Source organism: Muntiacus reevesi, chromosome 13 (assembly GCF_963930625.1).
Source record: "Muntiacus reevesi chromosome 13, mMunRee1.1, whole genome shotgun sequence".
Lineage (NCBI taxonomy): Eukaryota > Metazoa > Chordata > Mammalia > Artiodactyla > Cervidae > Muntiacus > Muntiacus reevesi.
In genome coordinates this window covers 11,479,686-11,499,633 of record NC_089261.1, presented here as the reverse complement: position 1 = coordinate 11,499,633, position 19,948 = coordinate 11,479,686, and the positions used below count along the sequence as shown (strand labels likewise).

Here is a 19,948-nt window from a genome sequence, read left to right as displayed (position 1 = left end):
TCTTGTATATATACAGACTACTATATCAAAACCTCATGGTAACAGCAGACCAGAAAGCTATATGGGAATAACCTGTTTTAAAAGTTATTATTTATTTTGGCCATGCTCCGCGGCTTGCAGGGTCTTAGTTCCCAAACAGGGATGGAACTCACAACCCCTGCAGTGGAAGCACAGAGTCCTAACCGCTGGACCGCCAGGGAGGTCATCCTTTTTCTTTTTCTCGGTATAACTCAGATCCAGATGAGTCCTGGCTGCCATGAATTAACAGCTGCATAGCCTTATACAAGTCACCCCTGTTTCCACATATGAAATTGGAGCAATTCTTCCTACTTTTCCCACTCCCACTAGGTTGTTGAGAGGAAAACAAATGAGGTCAAAATGACCTACAGTGCTAGATGTTCTGGTGCAAAGTATGAGGTGCCAGGGGGTGATGGATAATTTTGCTAAGGCTCAGCAACTCTTGGGATTGAGGCTTTTGAGGAATCTGCCCTCCTCTCTTTGTTTGGGGGTGGCCCCCAGCCCTCCCCAAATCAGCCCAGAGCTGCAGCCACCTGTCAGTTTCCCTAACTCCAGGTAAACAGAAAAGCCGCATCTTGACTGTCTGGCGCTCTCTCAGAAGGCACAGCTTCCCTCGTTGCGCAGAGCTGACTCCAGGCACCCTGGCCCGCCTGCACTCTCCAAAGAGCGCGAAGCACAAGGAACCACACGACTCAGCTGAACTCCAAGTACAAAGTTTATTTCTATTACAAGGATGTTAATAATAACAGTAATAGTAAAATAAAAAGAGGGGAGGGGGCTCTGATTCTTGGTTTCCAGAGCCAACCACGAGTTTAGGCTTCAGTCCTGATTAAGGCAGAGCCCAGCATGGCCCTGGAGGGCACAGGGAGCCCCTGGCCTTCTCCATCAGAAGGCAGTGAAGACAAAGAAGCCGTGCTCCCCTCAGAAACAGAAGGCAGTGATGCCAAATGCCAAAGAAGCAGATTAAAACAAAGCCCGTAGTCCACTCACCTGAAACCCATCTCCAAAAACCTTGTTCCTAACACATATTGCAACTGGCCTGAACACTTCACCAAAGCCCCTCCACACACCCCAGAGCCCAAATTCTAGAGTGGCGACGGGCAGGACACATGAGAGGTTACCCCCAAGGTCCCAAATTCAGGCCACCACAGGAAGAGCATCACCTCACTGGTGGGACCAGCTTTCCAGAACCTTCCCTCTTTCCCACCAGGACCCCACAGCACCATGAAGCGACGGTGACAGTATGTCAAAAAATGAAGCCCTGGTGGGCCGAGGGACCCTAACGTACATTTCTGTGCTGTCAAAGGCAGCAGCTAAAGCTGAAACATTCTCAACAGCCTCCCTGCCAACCCTCCCTCAAACCCCCAAACTCCCACAGCACAATCTCAAAAGACACAAAATGGCCATAACCTAGAAAACGTTAAAATCTGAAAGGTCGCCCCCGCCCACAGAGCCCGAGGAGCAGGGCTGTCCCGTGACAAGCCGTGCGGAGAAGACGGCACCAGCGTGCGTTCTCTGGGGGTGCTCGTTACTCCTCCTCCTCTTCCTCCTCTGCGTCCCCAGCCCCCTGCGGCTTGGGGGCTTTGGCCTGTTGGACAACAGGACACAAACGAGGTTTATGCAGACAGAAAGAAAGCAGCGGTCCTCCTGAAGAGCGCCAGAAGTGCCAGGCTTCTCTGAAACCTCCTCCTCAAGAGCCAGAGCGCGGTCCTTCAGCCACCATCAGCTGAGGCCCAGCAACTTCTCTGACTTCAAGAACCACACCAGCCCACCCACCGGAGTCCTCACCGAGCTTTACGGGCTGGATCCCACTCACCTTTGCAGTTCTGCTGCGGTAGCTGGCGGCTGTGGGCGTGGCCCGGGGGCTCCTGCCACCTTCACTCCTACCGCTGAAAGAGAAGGATTGGAAACTCATTCCTGAGATGCCCGAGCCAAAGTCAGGAAACACAGGACAGAAACAGCTGGAGCCAGACAAAAGCAGCTCTCCAGAAGATAAAACTAATGAATAAAAAAACCACAGAGGGACTTTCTTGGTGGCTCTGTGGTAAAGAAGTCGCCTACCAATGCAGAAAGACGCGGGTTCGATCCCTGGTCCAGGAAGATCCCATATGCCTCAGAGCAACTAAGCCAGTGCAGCACAACCACCAAGCCCGGGAGCCACACTACTGAGCCCACGCGCCCCAAGTACTGCAGCCTGTGCGCCCAGAGCTTGTCCTTCAACAAGAGAAGCCACCACAATGAGAAGCCTGTGCACCGCAACTAGAGCGCAGCCCCTGCTCACTGCCACTAGAGATGCCTGTGCAGCAAAGAAGACCCAGCACAGCCAAAAATAAATAAAAACCCACAGAGAACAAAAGGCCATTATGAATCGGGCCACGATACAAGCGAAATCCACACTCCATTCTCCTGAGCCACCCCAAGCTCTCCTCCCAAGCAGTGTTCCTCACCTTGCTCCGTATCGCCCTGAAGGTCCCCGGGGAAAAGAGGGCACAAGGTTTTCTGGGTAGAGACTCCGAGCAGGGTAAGCCGCTGGGACGTGGCCAGGAGCCAGAGCCCCGTTATGGCTGTTTCGACTGCGCCCCCGGACACCCTGGCTGTCTACGTTGTTGAGCTTCAGAGCACGAGGAGGGCTCGGCTGGCACCCAGGCCTGGGGCCTGATGTGGATGTTGACAGGCGGTTAGGAGGAGCGGCCGTATTGTTAGGGGGTCGGCTAGAGGGGAGAGGGTAGGCAGGCCCTTTAGCCGTTTCCTGCTTGAGATCATCCATGTAACCAGAAGACAGGTCTCCTGAGAAGAGAAAAAGCACCAGCTTCAGGGGAAAGGCTGCTCTTGGTGCTGGATTCGGGGCAAGAACAAAAGATCCTGGGTAAAAGATGACTGCCTCACCCCTAAAGGATGCTGAAACCCATGTCTCCAGGACAGGGTTGAGAACATTAATCCACACTGTACACTTAACCACCTAAGTCCTCACTAACTAGTCAACAATGGTGCATAAGCAAACTTTGACAAATCACTTCTAACTGGCCTTGGGTTTCTAATAGTGACTGGGTTTCAAAAACAGTTTATTTGCCTAGTCCTGAGACTGTAAGAATACTGAGGATAATTTTGATCACCCTACTCTAGGTGAGCATATTTCAATTAGAAGCAGGGGCCCAGGGCAGTCACGGTAAGGTGTGAAAATTACCTCCCAGTCATCCACTAAGTGTACTGACAGGGACCGGCAGCTGAATAAGCACTGATGCTAAGTGTATCTCATGGCTGTCCCCAAAGCAGCCAAGTCTAATCCAGGGCCACAACTAGCCCCAAGGGAGTCCTCAGTGAGCTCACGCTGTGCTCGCTAATTTGGGGTGCAGGTAACCCTGTTAGAGGAGCTGATGAGAAGTGCAGCCTTGGCTCAGCCCTGGCCCATACCCTGGTGTCGGACACGCCTCTTGGGCAGCTCTGGTGAGGTCTCTCGAGGCTGGAGATCCTGGCTAGGGATTCCCTCTGTCACGTGGTTGTTTGCTGTGGCTGGCCGCTGGTCACACTGGTCCTAACAAGAAAAACCAGAATTAGTACCCAGTCATTCCTATGAGACGAAGCACTGGGAGGCAAGGAACGCCGGGTTGGCGGAACACACCTGATGGTGGGTAGAAGGGTGGCAGGGTGGTGTCGATGGGACAGGATGACAGGAACAGAGCAATCGTTCCTACTAGCACGGACTGATCAGGAAGATCAGAAGCACTATCTGATCTGTGCAGGGATAAAGGAAGGGCTGACCCCGGGAGCCCAGAAGGTCTGTCTACATTCTGACCAGAGTACTGGCACCACTGCTTATTTTGTGGTCTCCCCAAGCAGCTAACTTATCTACTGCTTAATCCGAAGGCACAAGTGTTTATTTCAGAAATGAGATGTGTGGTGTTCCAGCAGCATCTATATAGCATCAATTACAGAAGTGCCTCTGAAATACCTTCAGTGTTCACTCCCATTACAAACAAGACAGGGCAAAAAACATATCTTCCACTAAGATGCTGGAATCTCAGACTGTGAAAGCTGAAAAAGGACTTCAGATCATCCAGTCTAATTCCCTCATTCACAGGCATCCCCTGTGAGGGGCTGGGACGGACCGGAGGCCAACCATAAGGACAAAGCTAGAATCAGATTCCAGATTCCTGGAATGCAAGATGCAAATGCCACCCCAACAGGAAGAACACACATGGTCAAAAGCAGAAATTGTCAGGGACCTCAGGGAAACTCCTCTAAACCCTCTGGCAAGTCCTCCACACTTGCTTACCTGGAGTCCTGGCTCCATGAGCTACAGCTTGTGATACAATGCTTTCCACTGCCAGAAGGCAGGCAAAGCCCAAAGGCCTGAGGTACTGTGTGCCTCAGCTCACAAGACAGGACACGGCCAGGAGCCAGATCAGGTATGCAGGCGATTTCAAGGCCAGGGAGGCCTTCTTGGCTCTGAAAGCCTCAGGTTCACTCCCAGAGGATCAAGGGGACAGGAGAAGTGCCCGGGTCCTCGGGGACTCTCACCTGGTGATGGAACAGCACCTCCTCTTCCAGCTGGACCCCACAGAATTCACATGGGATGACAACGCTGTCCTCCACGGGAGGAGAGCTGCTGAAGCCCATCAAAGACTCAAACTGGTCACTTGCAGACTGCCGAATCAGCTTCTGGAAGATAATATCAGGGTCCTCCACCCCTCGGGGGGAAGTGCTGCCCACATTGAGCGGAGGTAAGGCACATGAAGGGTTACAGCTTGTCTGTCTCAAAAAACACAGGTTAAAACAAAACAAAAAAAAAAGAAAAAAAAACACAGAAGTTAAGGAACAAACTAAATTCTAAAAATATTTTCAGGAAGTCACAACATTTTCATAATGCTTAATTAATATTTGGGAAAAGGACTAAAAAGGGTCAGAGGAACGCAGATGAAACACCTACTCTGCTTTTACTTTAAACATTTCTGTACTGTTTTAATTTTTTTAAGTGTGTTTTTATGTGATTATTCTCTCTAAATTAATTTGAAAAGCTTCAAGATTCTTTCCACAGACATACAGTAAGAGAGGCCCATATATTCTTTGTTATCCCTGTGAATGGATTTTCTTATGTTACTCCCAAACCAAATAATGTATTCAAATGCTGTATTGTTCCACATATGGGGGAATGCGTGTTCCACCCAGAGCACAGGGACCACTTACTAGCCATGGAAGTACCAGACTAGGTCAAACCAAATCAGAGTGTAAGACTGTTGAGAGGGAAAGGAGCTCCCTCCCCAGTGGAGCCACTCTTCCAACACAAAGGCTATTCTCTAAGCCTTCCTAAAGAGCACAGGCACTTTCAGTCATTCAAAAACTACCTGACACCTTTCATACACCACGTATTCAGAGATTCAGAAACCAAGAAAGCCCAGAACCTGTCCTCTAGGAACTCCACCTAGGGGTACAGACCCACAGGGGATCAGCAGTCCACACCACAGGGTGAGGACAACAGGCTGAGAGAGACACGGGCACAGGTCGTCTGGGGGCACACAGAGGGGCCCTCTGGCTCAGCTTTCGGAGCATTCCCCAGGATCCTTTCCTGAGAGTCATGTCTGACCAAGTCTCTGAGTGAGGGGTCTGTGCAGCTGGGTGTGTTAAGGAGACAGGGGTAAAAGGCCACACATGTCCAGGCAGAAAAAAGTAAAGTGCAAAACAGACCCCTGGCCCTCCCAGGAACTGCAGGGACTTCAGCAGGGTTCCTGTAAATCAATCGTGGCATGAGATGAGAGCTGATTACAAGATGGTCTCGAGAGACGTACAGTATCTCCACAGAATGGAGGCAGCAACTGGGCCTGCTGGCATGAATGTTACTTTGCCCAGAGAGAACGAGGCCGAATTCTCACACCCACATGTCAGTCACACACAATTACTACTGGATTTTCCCTGGCAGTTCAGTAGTTAGGACTCTGCTTTCACTAGCAGCCAAGGGTGCAGGTTCAATCCCTAGTTGGGGAACTAAGATCCCACATGCTATGCAGCACAGCCAAAAAAACCAAAATAGCAAAAAATAGAAAAACAAAAACAAAAAAAACACAGTTGCTCCTCTCATCACGAGAGTTGTATCGGTTTGCTCAAGATTTCACATGGTCTGCAACACCAGTATGGCCTGCACACGTTCTTCCTTAAAGCTTAAAGCCCTCAAGTAACTCACAACCCACCTGATGGTCAATCAGCAGTTCCTCTGGGTAGAGCTCCTCACAAAATTCACAAGGCAACATGGTCTCGTCAACTGCACCTAGGTATCAGGCCACACAGACTCAAAGTGAAAAACACTTGATTCAACCTTTTATACCCCTTGGGGGGGTTGACAGGAAAATTTGATTTCCTTAAAACTATTAAATATGAAGACAAAATATATTTTCAGGCCCAAACAGAGTCTTCATAATCAACAGATACTTGCAGTATTTTATACTTGCAGATACTTATAAAGAATGTACGTCAGGAAGAAATGCATCCTAAAAGGAAATTTGAAGAAACAAGGAGGCAGGGGTGAGCAAAGAAAATGGTGAACACATAATATACAAAATGATAAATGTGAGTACATAAAACAAGAAAACTCTACATCAGGGCATTAGAAGGCAAACAACAGAGAGCAGTAACATCCGTCAGTGGTACTTAAGTCATAAAGGGGTGATCCACAGTCTAAGGTTACTGTGTTAACCAAGAGAAGTGTGAGGCGGTGGACTAAATTTAGACTTTATTAAGTTAAATAAGTATGTTGAAATTTCCAGGGCAACTACAAGAGAATATAAATTCCAAACCATTCATTCATGCAGGATCCAGAAAGATCCAACATGAGTGAATGAAACATGCAAAGAAAAAAGTCAATAAAGCAATCTAAGAAATGACCAAGAAAGGAGAAAATAAACTACACTGAATCCAGAGTCTTCATTTGTCACAAATATGCCATTAATATTTTACTTTCTTCACCAATCTAAATGCTCAGGTCCGAGCCCTGGTTGGGGAACTAAGATCCCACATGCCATACAGCTTGGCCAAAGAAAAAGAAAGACTCAAACTTAAATATCTGGATCCATGACCAATTCCTATTCTCTCTAAATCAACAAAATGTTCAAAGTTAATCCTACTTTCCTTAAGGTCATTATTCTTACAGTGACATGAAGAAAAACCACAACTGAGAGCTACTTAATTTTCAGGTCCCTAAAATCTTGCAAGTTGAGCATTTTAAATATGATATGCCTTTCTCAAACATATTGTTTTCTAAACAAGGGTGATTCACTGCTCATAATCCAACTTTTATTTTTAAAAACTTAGTTTTAATCCAACAATAAAAAATAAAATTGGTTTCAAATGGGGGTGGGGGGACCAAAGTTCTCTACAGATGAAGGACAACTAATAAATACAGAACAGAGGAGAGAAATAAAAAAATTACCATTTTACAGCTGCCATAATAATACTTGATTCGAGCAAGAAACATCAGTGAATACTGAAACTGCTGGATAAGACTCTGTTCCCCAGCAATCTAGAAACAGCATCCTACACACAGCTAATATGAAGCAAAAAGGCTACCTGAACAATGGAGATTTATGACAGACTCTACTCTTAACAAACAGGACAAACTGACATCTTGAGAAAGAAACAGCATGGCCGGTATAGCACTCCTGCCAAAACTATAACATGAACTTAAACATGGGAAAATAATCAGACACATCTTAACTGAGAAAGTAGTCTACAAAACAGCAGGTCTGGACTCTTCAAAAATGCCAAAAGAAAGAAAAGAGGAGGAGGGGTGTTTCACTAGTGGTACAGTGGCTAAGAATTCATCTGTCAACACAGGGGACACAGGTTTGACCCCTGGTCCAGGAAGACCCCACATGCCGCTGAGCAACTGAACCTGTGCACCACGACCACTGAAGCCCATGCACCACAACAAGAGAAGCTACCGCTGTGAGAAGGCCACACGCCACAACTACAGAGCAGCCCCTGCTCGCTGTAACTAGAGAAAGCCCACACAGCAACAAAGACCCAGCACAGCCAAAAATAAAATAAATAAATTTTTTTAAAAAGAGGGAGAGAGTAGGAAACCAAACTAAAAGAACCTAGAAAGAACTAAATATAGAATGCATAATCCTGGATTTCAAAAACAAAATTAAAAAGCTCTAAAGGACACTATGTGTAAGTAAGGAACTTTCCTGAAAGTGATATTTGTATTGTGTTCACACAGGAGAATGCCCTTGTTCTAAAGAAATACATCTGAAGACCATTTAGGGATAAAATGTTATGTCAGCAACTTATTCTCAAATGGCTCGGGGGGAAAGAAATATAAAGATAAGTGGAAATACTAAAATTGATGAATATAAGTGAGGGGCATATATTAATAGATAGTCACTGTACTTACTATTCTTGACAATTTTTAAAAAAGAAAGAATTGAGAAAAGCAAATAAATGAAATAAAAAAAAACAAATTCTATCTCATGAAAAACTTGCAATCTTATATGAATTGTGACATAGAGACAGAGGCTAGTGCAGAATAAACAAACACACCCCTGATGTCATTCAGAGCGCTGGGACCTTCACGGGACTGGTCTGCCTCATATATGACCTTCCAGAAGTCCTGCTCTGCCAAGGTGGGGGCCTGGCCTTCATTCTGCAGACTTAGGGCCAACATGAAGTCCAAATTTGCACTGTCTTCACCACGCTCTTTGGGGGTCTGCCGGCTTCTATTCCTTTCCTGCCTTTCTTGTTCTTCCACTGAGGGGGGGAAAAAAAAACAACAACTAGTATTTAAGAAACGTTAGATATGCTGCCATCCCTTAGTTCAAGTCCAGGCCTAGCAAATATTCAAGGTTTTCAGGAATCTGTGCATGAACAAAAGAGGCCCAGCCCTACAGTGCTCACAGGAATCCAAACATTAAGACTGCCATGATAAAAGGCTCCATTATTATTCTAATTGTTTTATTAGTAAGTAATATGAATGAGCTGTAACTATGAAACAGGCACTGTGTTAAGCATTTTACATGTATTTTCTACTCAGACAGTAAAAAGTCTGCCTGTAATATGGGAGACCAGGGTTCAATCCCTGGGTCAGGAAGATCCCCTGGAAAAGGGCATGGCAATTCACTCCAGTATTCCTGCCTCAAAAATCCCATGGACCAAGGAACCGGCGGGCTACAGTCCATGGGATCACAAAGAGTCAGACACAACTCAGCGACTAACACACTTTCTGCGTGATAGCAGAATGGTTTAAAGCATAGGGTCAGACAGCCTGAATTCAAACCCCAGCTCTACCACTTACCTACCCTCAGAAAACTGTTGTGAGAACTAAATGAGTTAATACAAGTAAAGCACTCTGTAAATGCCTTTAGGCACACAAAGGTACACTCAGTAATGTCAGCTATGAACAGCACTGTCACCCAACAATAATCCAATAGCAAAGAGGTTCTATAGGAAAGTTAAGTATTCTTCCTCATGTTACAGTCAGGTTTCTATAATTAAGATCTATCTGGTTCCAAAGCCCTGTTCCCATTTGCCCAGATCCTGATACCATTCCAGGTTTCTACTCCCAGACACAACTCACATAGATTATTCTGAATTGGAAACTGGGCTGTCATGCTCCTTTGGTTGGTGGTTCTACTTTGGAAAAGGTCTGATTCAAAGGCTCTCAGGGGCCTTCGAGGGAGCCTCATGGGTGGGTCCAGAGCCTCAATCTGTCTGAGCTGGGACGCAATCCAGATCCTATCTGGACCCCAAGATTCATCATACGCGTTAGGTGGCATGGCAGCCTCGACTCTCTTTTCCTCCACATCTCTCCCACACGCTTCAGGGTGAGTCTTCAGATCTTTCACCAGCACATTGCGCCCACAGGTGCCACATAACTCCGTCCGGGCACCACAGTAATCTTCATGGTCCTTCAGCTTAAGAACAGAAAGTTCCAGATCACAGTGCTGGCAAAGGGCAAGCCGTAGAGGACACTCAGTCTCCTGCAAAACAGAATAATGAAGCAGTTAATATTCCTAAGAGAGGTCATGCTGTCACATAGGGCGAGGAAAGCAAAAAGTATTTACAAAATATTCTCTTCCAACCCTAGCTTTGCCTGCCATGGTTTTCTATGTATTTAAGAGTCACAGCTTCCCTCTTTGTCCTGCCACCAGATTCTACAAAGGGAAAGAAAATCTTATGAGGAAACTATTCACTACTTACAGACACCCTATCGTCATCTTCTGTACACATTACAAAGGAACCCAAAATTAGCCAGCGAAGTCCAGGGGCAAACAGCAAAAGCAGAGCAATTCCCATATGCTTGTCAAAGCTCCCCCAGACCAATTTCCCCTTACTACTCTGATTTAAGTACCTAGCAATGAGGAAAAGGGATTGTCCTTTAGAAAGACACTGATTTTTCTAATCTGCACATTTATATGCAGCACTGGCTTTCTTTTTGTTCTCTTTAAAATATTTATTTATTTATTCATTTATTTATTTGGCTACACCAGGTCTTTGTTGTCACACACAGGATCTTTAGTTGCTACATGTGGTTCCCTGACCATGGGATCTAGTTCCCTGACGAGGGATTGAACCTGGGCACCCTACATTGGGAGTGGAGTTTTAGCCACTGGACCACCAGGAAAGTCCCAATATTGCCTTTAAACTACCCAAATAAATCAAGAATCATCAACAAAGGGACTTCCCTGGCCTAATAAAATTTAGGTCAAATGCTTAGAAAAAGCAATGAAAGAGTGCCAAATTATTCATATTTATCTCTGAGCTTTGGGGTCTTTAAGTAATTGTTTTTATATTTTCCAAGTTCTCTACACTGACCATGAATCACCTTTCAAAATTATAAATTAATAAGTTAATAGATTTTTTCAGGTACACAGAATGAAATGCACAAATCATAAGTATATACCTTAGTGAATGTTTACATATATATATACACATTCCTGCATGATCACCAACTAAACAGTTGTTGGGATTTATTAATTGGTAAATATGCTTAGTTCATTCAAAATACACAAACACACACACACAGACACACACATATATGGACACACACACACATATATGGACTTACACACACACACACACACACACACACACACACGGACTTCCCTGGTGGCTCAGTCGGTAAAGCGTCTGCCTGCAATTCGGGAGATCTGGGTTCGATCTCTGGGTTGGGAAGATCCCCTGGAGAAGGAAATGGCAACCCACTCCAGTATTCTTGCCTGGAGAATCCCACGGACAGAAGAACCTGGTGGGCTACAGGCCACGGGGTTGCAAAGTCACGACTGAGTGACTTCACGTACATATATATATATAGGGCTTCCCTGGTGGTCGGGTGGTGGAGAATCCCCCTGCCAATGCAGAGGACACAGATTCGATCCCTGGTCCAGGAAGACCCCAAGTACCCCAAAGCAACTGAGCCCATGGGCCGCAACTACTGAAGCCGGCACGTCCTAGAGTTAGAGTCTATGCTCCACAAGAGACGCCACGGCAATGAGGAGCCTGCACACCACAAGAGAGCAGCTCCCACCCACCACAACTAGAGAAAGCCAAAGGGCAGCAACAAAGACCCAGCACAGCCAAAAATTAATTAAAAAAAAACAACAACACACACTTATTCAACTATGCCCAATTTTATCTCAACTAGAGACCAAATGATACTATGTTGTCTCTTGTCAAATGCTGAGAATTTGTTTGGGTGTAAACAGCATGTCACCCAAGCGATCAAGAAGTCAAAATGGGATTAGAAGATAGAAGGCAGGCTGTGTGCTAAAGAGGCTGTACCACACTGGCCACCCCAGGCCTGGTTTAGCGCTCAGTAAGCCTGCCAACAGTCAAACCCCAGCAGGAAGGACTCGGTTCCAAAGGCTCTGAGGCTTGAGCCTGAGGCACAGCAGCCATGCAGTCAGATCTGGGAGCAGACAGTCGAAGTCTCAAGTAGGCTCAAACAGGCTTTGAGAGGCAGTGAGCCTGGCGCTGGTGGAGAACAAAGACTCCACAAGACTGGCTTTCTGCTCTGCAGGCAGCTCTGTAATCTCAACAGGACTGGCCCCAGGGTAATTCCCTTCACGGTACAGGGAAACTAACCTCGTGCTTCTTTAGCTGCCTTTTCTCCAACTTCTTGTTACACTTGCAGGTCACCTAGGGTAAGAAGCAAGATTCAGTAAATGGGCTTTGTGACAACACGCTCACTTGCTGTCATACAACAGCAAGTCTAATCCGCTCCTGAACATTTGAGTACGTGGTGGTTCACCTGGCAGTGTTCTGTAGCCATGTGCGTCTCCATGTCAGATTTGGGAAACGGTTCCTTGCAGACAGGACACATACCAATGTTCCTTTGACAGTGGATCTCATGGATGGTAAAGTTAAACACAGGAATTTCTTTTTTGCTACAGAAATAGATCAAAGAAAAAGGCAAGAATTACTGACATCTATGCCCAGAGGAATCACAGGGAAATCTGTCTGGTCCAATCTTCAGATTCCATTACTTCTCTTTAGTGAGGACCTAACGAAAAAACCCTGTGACTGTTACTGCCCCTGCTTTCAAAGAATTAATTCCTGAAGGGTTTCAGTCTTCCATGCAACACTGAGTTCTCAGTGCTGTGCACAACCTCTAAAAGCTCAGTCTCATTTCTAAACGTCAAGAGTTCACCACAACCAACAACATGAAGTCAGATGCCACGAGGAGCTAGCAGAGCTAGGCTTTTCCAAAACCATCCATGCTCCAAAGCACAACGATCCACTCCAGGATTATTTTTAAAAAATGAATTAAAAAAAAAAAACCCATTTACTTTCAGTATCAGCTACCTTTAATCACATTAGATTTTATGCCACTAAAGTCAAACCAAAAGGGGCAGATGCCAGCTTTGGGATAGTCAGTGGGGAAGGGATCCTGCCCCCTTTATGTCTCATATGTCTTTCAATGCAGGCTGGACATGAACTGGGAACAAGCTCTCTGGTGGGGTTGGTATAAACTTTACTGCAGAAATGTACCAAAAGGAAATCCTGAATCCCTTCCCCCAGAGTACACATACACTCAAACTAGAGGCACATAACATTCAAAGGCCTTCCTTTTCCTCATTCAGTTATGACCATTAGAAATCTCCAATTTCAGTCTAACTACAGGAAGCATTAATAGAATGTGCCTGTGAGTATGTCACCTAGGATAAATTTTCAGAAAACAAAACACTGAACAGGATATATACAGTTACACAACAAATCTGTAATAACCTGTTTCACCTCTTAAGCTGAATACTACAGAGACCTTCTCCCACATCAAGTTGCAAGATTATTTCTCTTTTATAGTTTTCATCTTCAGACATAGTCTAAGAAACATTTCAAAGTAGGATGACAGGTGTGCCTCCAGCTAGTCATACTCCCAATCTAAAAGACTAAGACACCAAAAAAAAAAAAAAAGCAAATTCGTTTTCATCCAAAAGTAGAACCATCGAGGCATGTACCTTGATGTCACCTGTACCCTAGTCATCGAGGCAGCTCTCAAAACAAAACTGAAGGGGATGCAGAGTAACAATCAAGTGTGAGAGGTGGGAAGAAAACTCAGATGGATAAGAGGGAAACTACCAATGCTTTGACACCCTTAACGTCCCCTATTTTACCAAAATTCCCAGCTTTCTAAGAAAACCATCAGTTTTAAATTAATTCAGCTTAAGTTTTTCAAAACTGAAGAATATTAAAATATATAGTGGAAGGAGCTATAAATCAGTTATCTAAATCTATTAAACTAATAAATATTAAAATTAGTAAATCCTACTATTAAAGATGTTATGAAACTAGTACTCTTAACGGATGGCTGGTGGTAGTATAAAACCACTGCTTTTCAACAGTCTAAATCTGCATTTCTATTTCTAGGACCATTAATAAATAATAAAACAAAGACCCTGCCATTAAATTACTTGTTAAAGACCAGTAATTCCACTCTAGGGATTATGACGATTTTCATTAGTATCATAAAATGGTAAAAAACTGAAAAATATTAAAAATACCTAAGGATACTGTATACCAACAAAGCGCAGGAAGCAAAGTCATATCCTGATTGCAAATCCTGTGTGCACAGATGCCACGAAAAATTAAAGCCAGCAATTACCTCTTACAGTGCTGAGAGTCCAGATTCTTTTTTCGTAATTTTGACAACAATTTTCTTTAAACAGCCAAAGTCAAGAAAATAAATGTCGGGTCTTTATTTTACAGGGCTCTTCAGGACAATCTACTGACAGAGCATTCATTCTACATGTATAATGCCACTAAAAACTCTAGGATTAAAAAATATTAAGGACCATGACATAAAGAAGCAAGAATCAAAAGCAGTTGTCAGGTAAGATCACAGAGCATTTACACTGTCACCTTTTGGGAAACCCTGAAAGAAGATAAAAGACAATTGCAGCAATTACGCAAAATGGTTGCCTGATGGTTACTTTTTTTTTAATTTAGCTGCCAAGGTAGTTCCACCAAAAGTTCTAAAGAGAGACAAAATACTAATATACTTGCCTCCTACCTACAGATAAAATTAAGATGTTTTAAATGAGAACACATTCAATTCTAGATAAAACTGCTAAAAGCCCCAAGGAAGAACTAGCCAAGTCAAGATGAAATTTCACTTTCCAAGGTTTCCAGAAAATGGAAATTTTATTTTCCAAGGTTTCCAGAAAAATCCCCAGCAGGCTTCCAAATGACATAGAACCAGGCAACACTAAGAAGTCAAAGTCTTTTAACACTGAAGCTTGTTTCCGAGACTCAAACTCTCCCATCAATGGACAAAACAGTAAGAAAAGAGGTAACATGCAAAAAAAAAAAAAACACACCTTCACTCACAACAAACTATTCTTCTTCCTGGCCCAGGAGGTTTAACTGCAGCACATACTCTGATGACACCTTAACTTTTCTTAGGGAACAACAGGAATATAGCTCTAAAGACAAAATTTTAAAACCTGGAATTTAAACAGGGCTACTTAAATGGGAGGACTGTACTGGCTTGGTCAGGTTTCCATGCTAATCTGCCTGTTTTCCTTAAATTGCTTTGGCTTTGAATAACCTTGTTTTCATTAGCTTTCCATTAACTTACCCTTTCTTTTTTTAAAAAAAGTCCCTTAATATAGGGACATTTATATACTGCCCTAGGTTTGAGATTTCTTCAAAATGTAGTGGACAGAAAAAATAAGAATCTCTTAACTGATGTTAAAGCCAGTATGTCTGTTTCTTTCTAAAAACACAATGTTTTCTTGTGATTATTTGTATAATTGATTATTACACTTGCATCAGAAACTGTACACATAAAACCTAAACAGAGCTAAAACAATTTTTTTAAAAGGTGAAAGGAACAGTGGCACAGTACCAAAAAAATACCCTATAAGGCAAGACATCCTCACAGAAATAAAATCTTAATTCCATGCAGGGAAAGAATATTTCGACCAGCAGTTGCTCTGACTGTATCCTAACGCTGCTGAGAAGTTGAGTAGAAAGCAAAAGGCATTTAAAAAAAAAAAAGAAAGAAAAAATTTTATCAGGCTCATCTTTCAACAGCCTCTCCTACCGCAATTTGGTAAGTTAAATATAGCACAGGTAGTTCTGCTTTGCTTTTTTCTTTTGCTTTCAGTAAGGGAACTTGGATATCCCTAAAATGCCAAGTTCTTGAGAAAGTCCAACCAGAAGTCAGCTGATTACAAGCTGCACTCCTAAGTTTCATTTCAGCAGAAAAGAGTTGCTCTTTCTTGTCACTCTTGTCAGTTAAAAACACGAATATAAGAAAGCTTGACATTCAAGTCTGCACCCAGTCCTTCTACTAACAGTTCTGGAATCATGCGGGACTGCTTAAAGACTTTGACTAAACTTTTTTTTAAAGCAATGGAACATTCTTTCAGTAAATTCCTTTACAAAAACAGCTGAACTGTTCTGTTGTACACATAGAGCCAAGTTCATACTAAACCATGATCCCATTCAACCTCAAGACAGCCACTGCAACCATTCAGGGAGGCCCCTGCAACACACTTTGAAAAACACACTTTGCAACACACTTTGGACACTGCTCTAGTCCAAAAATGTCATTATATTTTTATTATCTTTAAAAAACATATGATAATTTTCAGGAAGAGAAAAAACAAATTACTGAACCTATAGGTCAGAAAAGTGAGGATTCAAAGCATCCAAGTGACTTGCCAAAAGTCATTAACTAATTCACGGTAGGAAACAGACCCCTAACTGCCAGCTCCATCAGTCTTGTCACTGCTCTATGCTACCTAAACCAATCAGCTTGTGGAATTTCTAAAACAGGCAATTTTATCCAAAATTGTTTAAAAAAAAACTTTAATCCCATATATTTGCATGACATGTTATACGGCTCTAATTTTAACCTGCCAACTACTAAACCAACTGTTTACAGAACTGTCCTCATTCCAATAATATTTCTTCGATTTCTTACCAATTGTCACACAGTTGAGTGTCCTGGTCATTTAGAAATTCAGCCATCTTGAGCTGTTCCTAAAAAACAACAAAGGAAGAAGTCGGATCTTTCCATTTCATTTCTGTTTTAAGAATGACCACGCACGCGCGCACACACACAACAGTGCACAGAAAATGTCACCAAAGCCAGTTCATTTCATTTAATACCCAACACACTTGAGTCTGATTATTTTCATTTTCATTTTAAAATAACTTGACTTGCACGGCTTCCCTGATGGTTCAGTGGTAAAGAATCTGCCTACCAATGTAGGAGACATGGGTTCGATCCCCAGTCTGGGAAGATCCCACGTGACAGAGCAATTAACCCCTTGTGCCACAACTACTGAGCTTGTATTCTAGAGCCCAGGAACGGCAACAAGAGAAGCCACCACAAGGAGAAGCCCGCACACCACAACTGAAGAGTAGCCCCCGCTCTCTGCCAACTAGAGAAAAGCCCACATAGCAGTGAAGATGCACAACAGCCAAAAATAAGTAATTAACAACAAAAATAAAAATAATTTGACTCGCAAAAACAGCACAAAGAACTCCCACATATCTCTCACCCAGTACATCATAAATAACCATAGTAAAATTACCAAAGGGCAGGAAACTAATACTAATACAATACTAACAACTAATCTACAATTAGTTAAGTTCACAAATCATGCACTAATACCCTTTCTTGGGTTCAGGATGCAATCGAGTCAAATATTGCATTTATTTGTTATTTCTCCTTTATCTTCTTTGATCAGGGATATTTTTTCAGTCATTCCTTTTTTTTTTTTTTTTTTTGACCAAGCAGCATGCAGGATCTTAGTTCCCCAACTAGGGACCAAACCCTCAAAACCATGCCTCCTGTAGAGGAAGAACGAGCCCTAACCACTAGACCGCCAGCAATTCCTTCAGTCTTTCATCCTGCATGACCTTGTTAAATGTACTGGTTAGCTATTTTGTAGAATATGCTTCAAGTTGAATTTATGCTTAATACATTTTTGACAAAAATACCACAGAAGTGATGTTGTGCTCATCTCAGGGCATTATATCAGAAACCACATGATGTCAACAGTCATTAATACAGATGATGCTAACTTTGATCACTTCATTGAAATAGTGTCTGCCAGATTTTGCCACTATAAAGTCTTTGCTTCTTTCTAAACAAGATGTCAATGCAGAAAGCAAAGTTTTGGCAACTTTAATACCAGTATTTACAATACTCAGATTACCCCTTTCGGTGACGCAAAAATGGTCTAAAATACTGCCCCTTAGTAGGGCTCTTGGATGGTTTACACCTTTCCAAACTAACACTTTTCAAAACATGTATTCATTCATTCAACATAATTAAGACCGTGTGCCACTTGTACCCTAGTCCTAACAATACAAAATAACAAAATATATTGTCCAATCTCTAACACAACAATTTAGTGATGGGGGAAAAAAGCAAAGAAACTGATGAGTATTTTGATGTTAAAGTTAAGTAGACAAATGGAGACTGAATGAAGGGAATCTATTCCAGATAAGGGTGGTCAGGGAAGACCTTTCTGAGGACATGACATATTTTAAAAAAAGACCTGAAGCACAAGGATCCATCCTTGCAGAGGAAGATAACAGGATGGAACAGAGAAAAACCCACTCAGGCACTAGGTCTAACAGGCAATGAGAGAAGGTACAGGTAGATCTGGAAGAGCATAATGAAAAAGGGGAATGATTCAAGCCCTTATCCTGTAGGAGAGAAAGAATACTGGATTATATTCCAAGTTCAGTGATAAACCACAGAAGAGTTTTAAACTAGGAAGTGACAAGATTAAGGACATCCACTCTGATGTGATGTAAACTAGTGACAGGAAGCACCTATCTATGAAAAATAAATCATGTTCCCAAAAGGGGGAAGCCTGCTAAGTTTTCTCAGGGCTGTTTGACTGATCCTAGGCATGCTGTATTCCATCCCACCAAAGCCAGGGTCAGAGCCTCTGAAGAGTCAAGTGCCCGGTTCTCTAGCTTCAAGGGGGTTGGGGTGCACGCAGGGCTCGGAGTTGGTCCCAGGGTCAATTCTGGTTCTGCCGTTCAGCAGATGTGTGATTTAACCTCTCTGGGCCTTCGGAATCCTCACGCAGAAAGGGTCACTGGGAGGAGTAAGGAGCGAACGCATGGAAGCGCTCTGGGAGAGTAAGTTCCCTTTAAACCTTAGAAGGAAGCCCCTCTTAGGCGAAGGCCAGGACTCCCAGGACTTCCCTGTGCCCGAGGTGGGTGGGGACACACCGCAGGGTCCACACCCCAGGAGGCAGTTTCCCGAGGGGGAGGGGTGATCCGAGATGGGGAGTGGGGAGGGCACCAGCTTCGCCAATCGTAATTGACTTTTACCGGCTGTTTACTGAGGGCTCAGTCGGTAAAGAATCTGCCTGCAGTGCAAGTAGACCCGGGTTCGATCCCTGGGTTGGGAAGATCCCCTGGAGAAGGAAATGGCAGCCCACTCCAGTATCCTTGCCTGAGAATCCCATGGACAGAAGGGCCTGGTGGGCTGCAGTCCATGGGGTCGCAAAGAGTCGGGCACGACTGAGCGACCAACACTACTGATGGCTAAACGCTTTTACATGGACAATCTTTTCATCCAAACCACAATCCGACGAGGTGAAAAAGTCATCACCCCCATTTCAGAGACCGCGCAAGAGGAAATCCGGGGAAGACAGCTGCTGCACGGTTCCGAGTCGGGGCCTCGAACCCGGGTCCGTCCGCCAGCAGCCCACGCCAGGCCACCCGCGCGGCCCCTCTCAGGTCGGCCGCTCGGGACTCGGGCTCCGCCCCGCCCCGCCCCGCCCGGGGCGCGGTGCCCACCGCGCGCTCCGAACTACGGCCGACTCCCAGCCCCGCGGGGCCAAGGCCTGGAAGGGGTGGTACCGCCGGGAACTGTCGAGGCTCCGCTTAAGAGGGGCAAGGACGGCCTTTCCCACTGGCCAGGACAGACTCCGCGACGCGGGCATCTTTCTTTTCTTTTTTTTTACGAGAAATCCCGCGATCCCAGGGGCCCACAAGAGCCCACCCCCGGGATGCCGGCCTCCTCCCGAAACTGGAGGCCGCAGGAGATTCCCCAAACACTGGCCACCGCTTCTCTCACCTGGGACGAGACGAGAGACGCCAAACCAACCCGCTAAGCCGCCGACGCTGAGCCTCTACTGTGAGCCCCCACGGCTGAACAACGGCCCCCGAAGCCGCCTCACCACTTCCGACCGTCACGGAGGAGCGCGCCCATTGGCCAGGAGTGGACCCGACTCTCTGTCCATTGGACGGCACCGTTGTCGTTCTCAGAGCCCCTCCTTCTGCGTGCCGATTGGCTCCGCAGGGCTCCGCGGGGGCGTGTTCCTAGGAGTTCCAACCCCTGCACATCTGGAAGGAGCGGCAGAGACCTGAGCTGTGAGCCTAGATATAAGACCCTGCAGTTCCTCCTGACACATGCTAATAATATTTGCATGAACAAACTCTGTACAAACATTACTAATATTCC

The 19,948-nt window shown here is 44.7% G+C and overlaps 1 protein-coding gene across 1 annotated transcript; it reads right to left on the bottom strand.

Moving 5' to 3' along the window:
- Positions 1-720: 720 nt before the first annotated feature.
- Positions 721-19,686, bottom strand: TRAFD1 (TRAF-type zinc finger domain containing 1). Its single transcript, XM_065904321.1, has 12 exons — positions 19,562-19,686; positions 16,433-16,491; positions 12,254-12,389; positions 12,088-12,141; positions 9,581-9,983; positions 8,548-8,754; positions 6,201-6,277; positions 4,537-4,767; positions 3,430-3,550; positions 2,466-2,805; positions 1,835-1,907; positions 721-1,606 (listed from the first exon to the last, which is right to left on the bottom strand). The coding sequence occupies exons 2-12, from the start codon at positions 16,477-16,479 to the stop codon at positions 1,547-1,549; spliced, it is 1,749 nt and encodes a 582-aa protein (XP_065760393.1). The 5' UTR covers positions 16,480-16,491; positions 19,562-19,686; the 3' UTR covers positions 721-1,546.
- Positions 19,687-19,948: the final 262 nt, after the last annotated feature.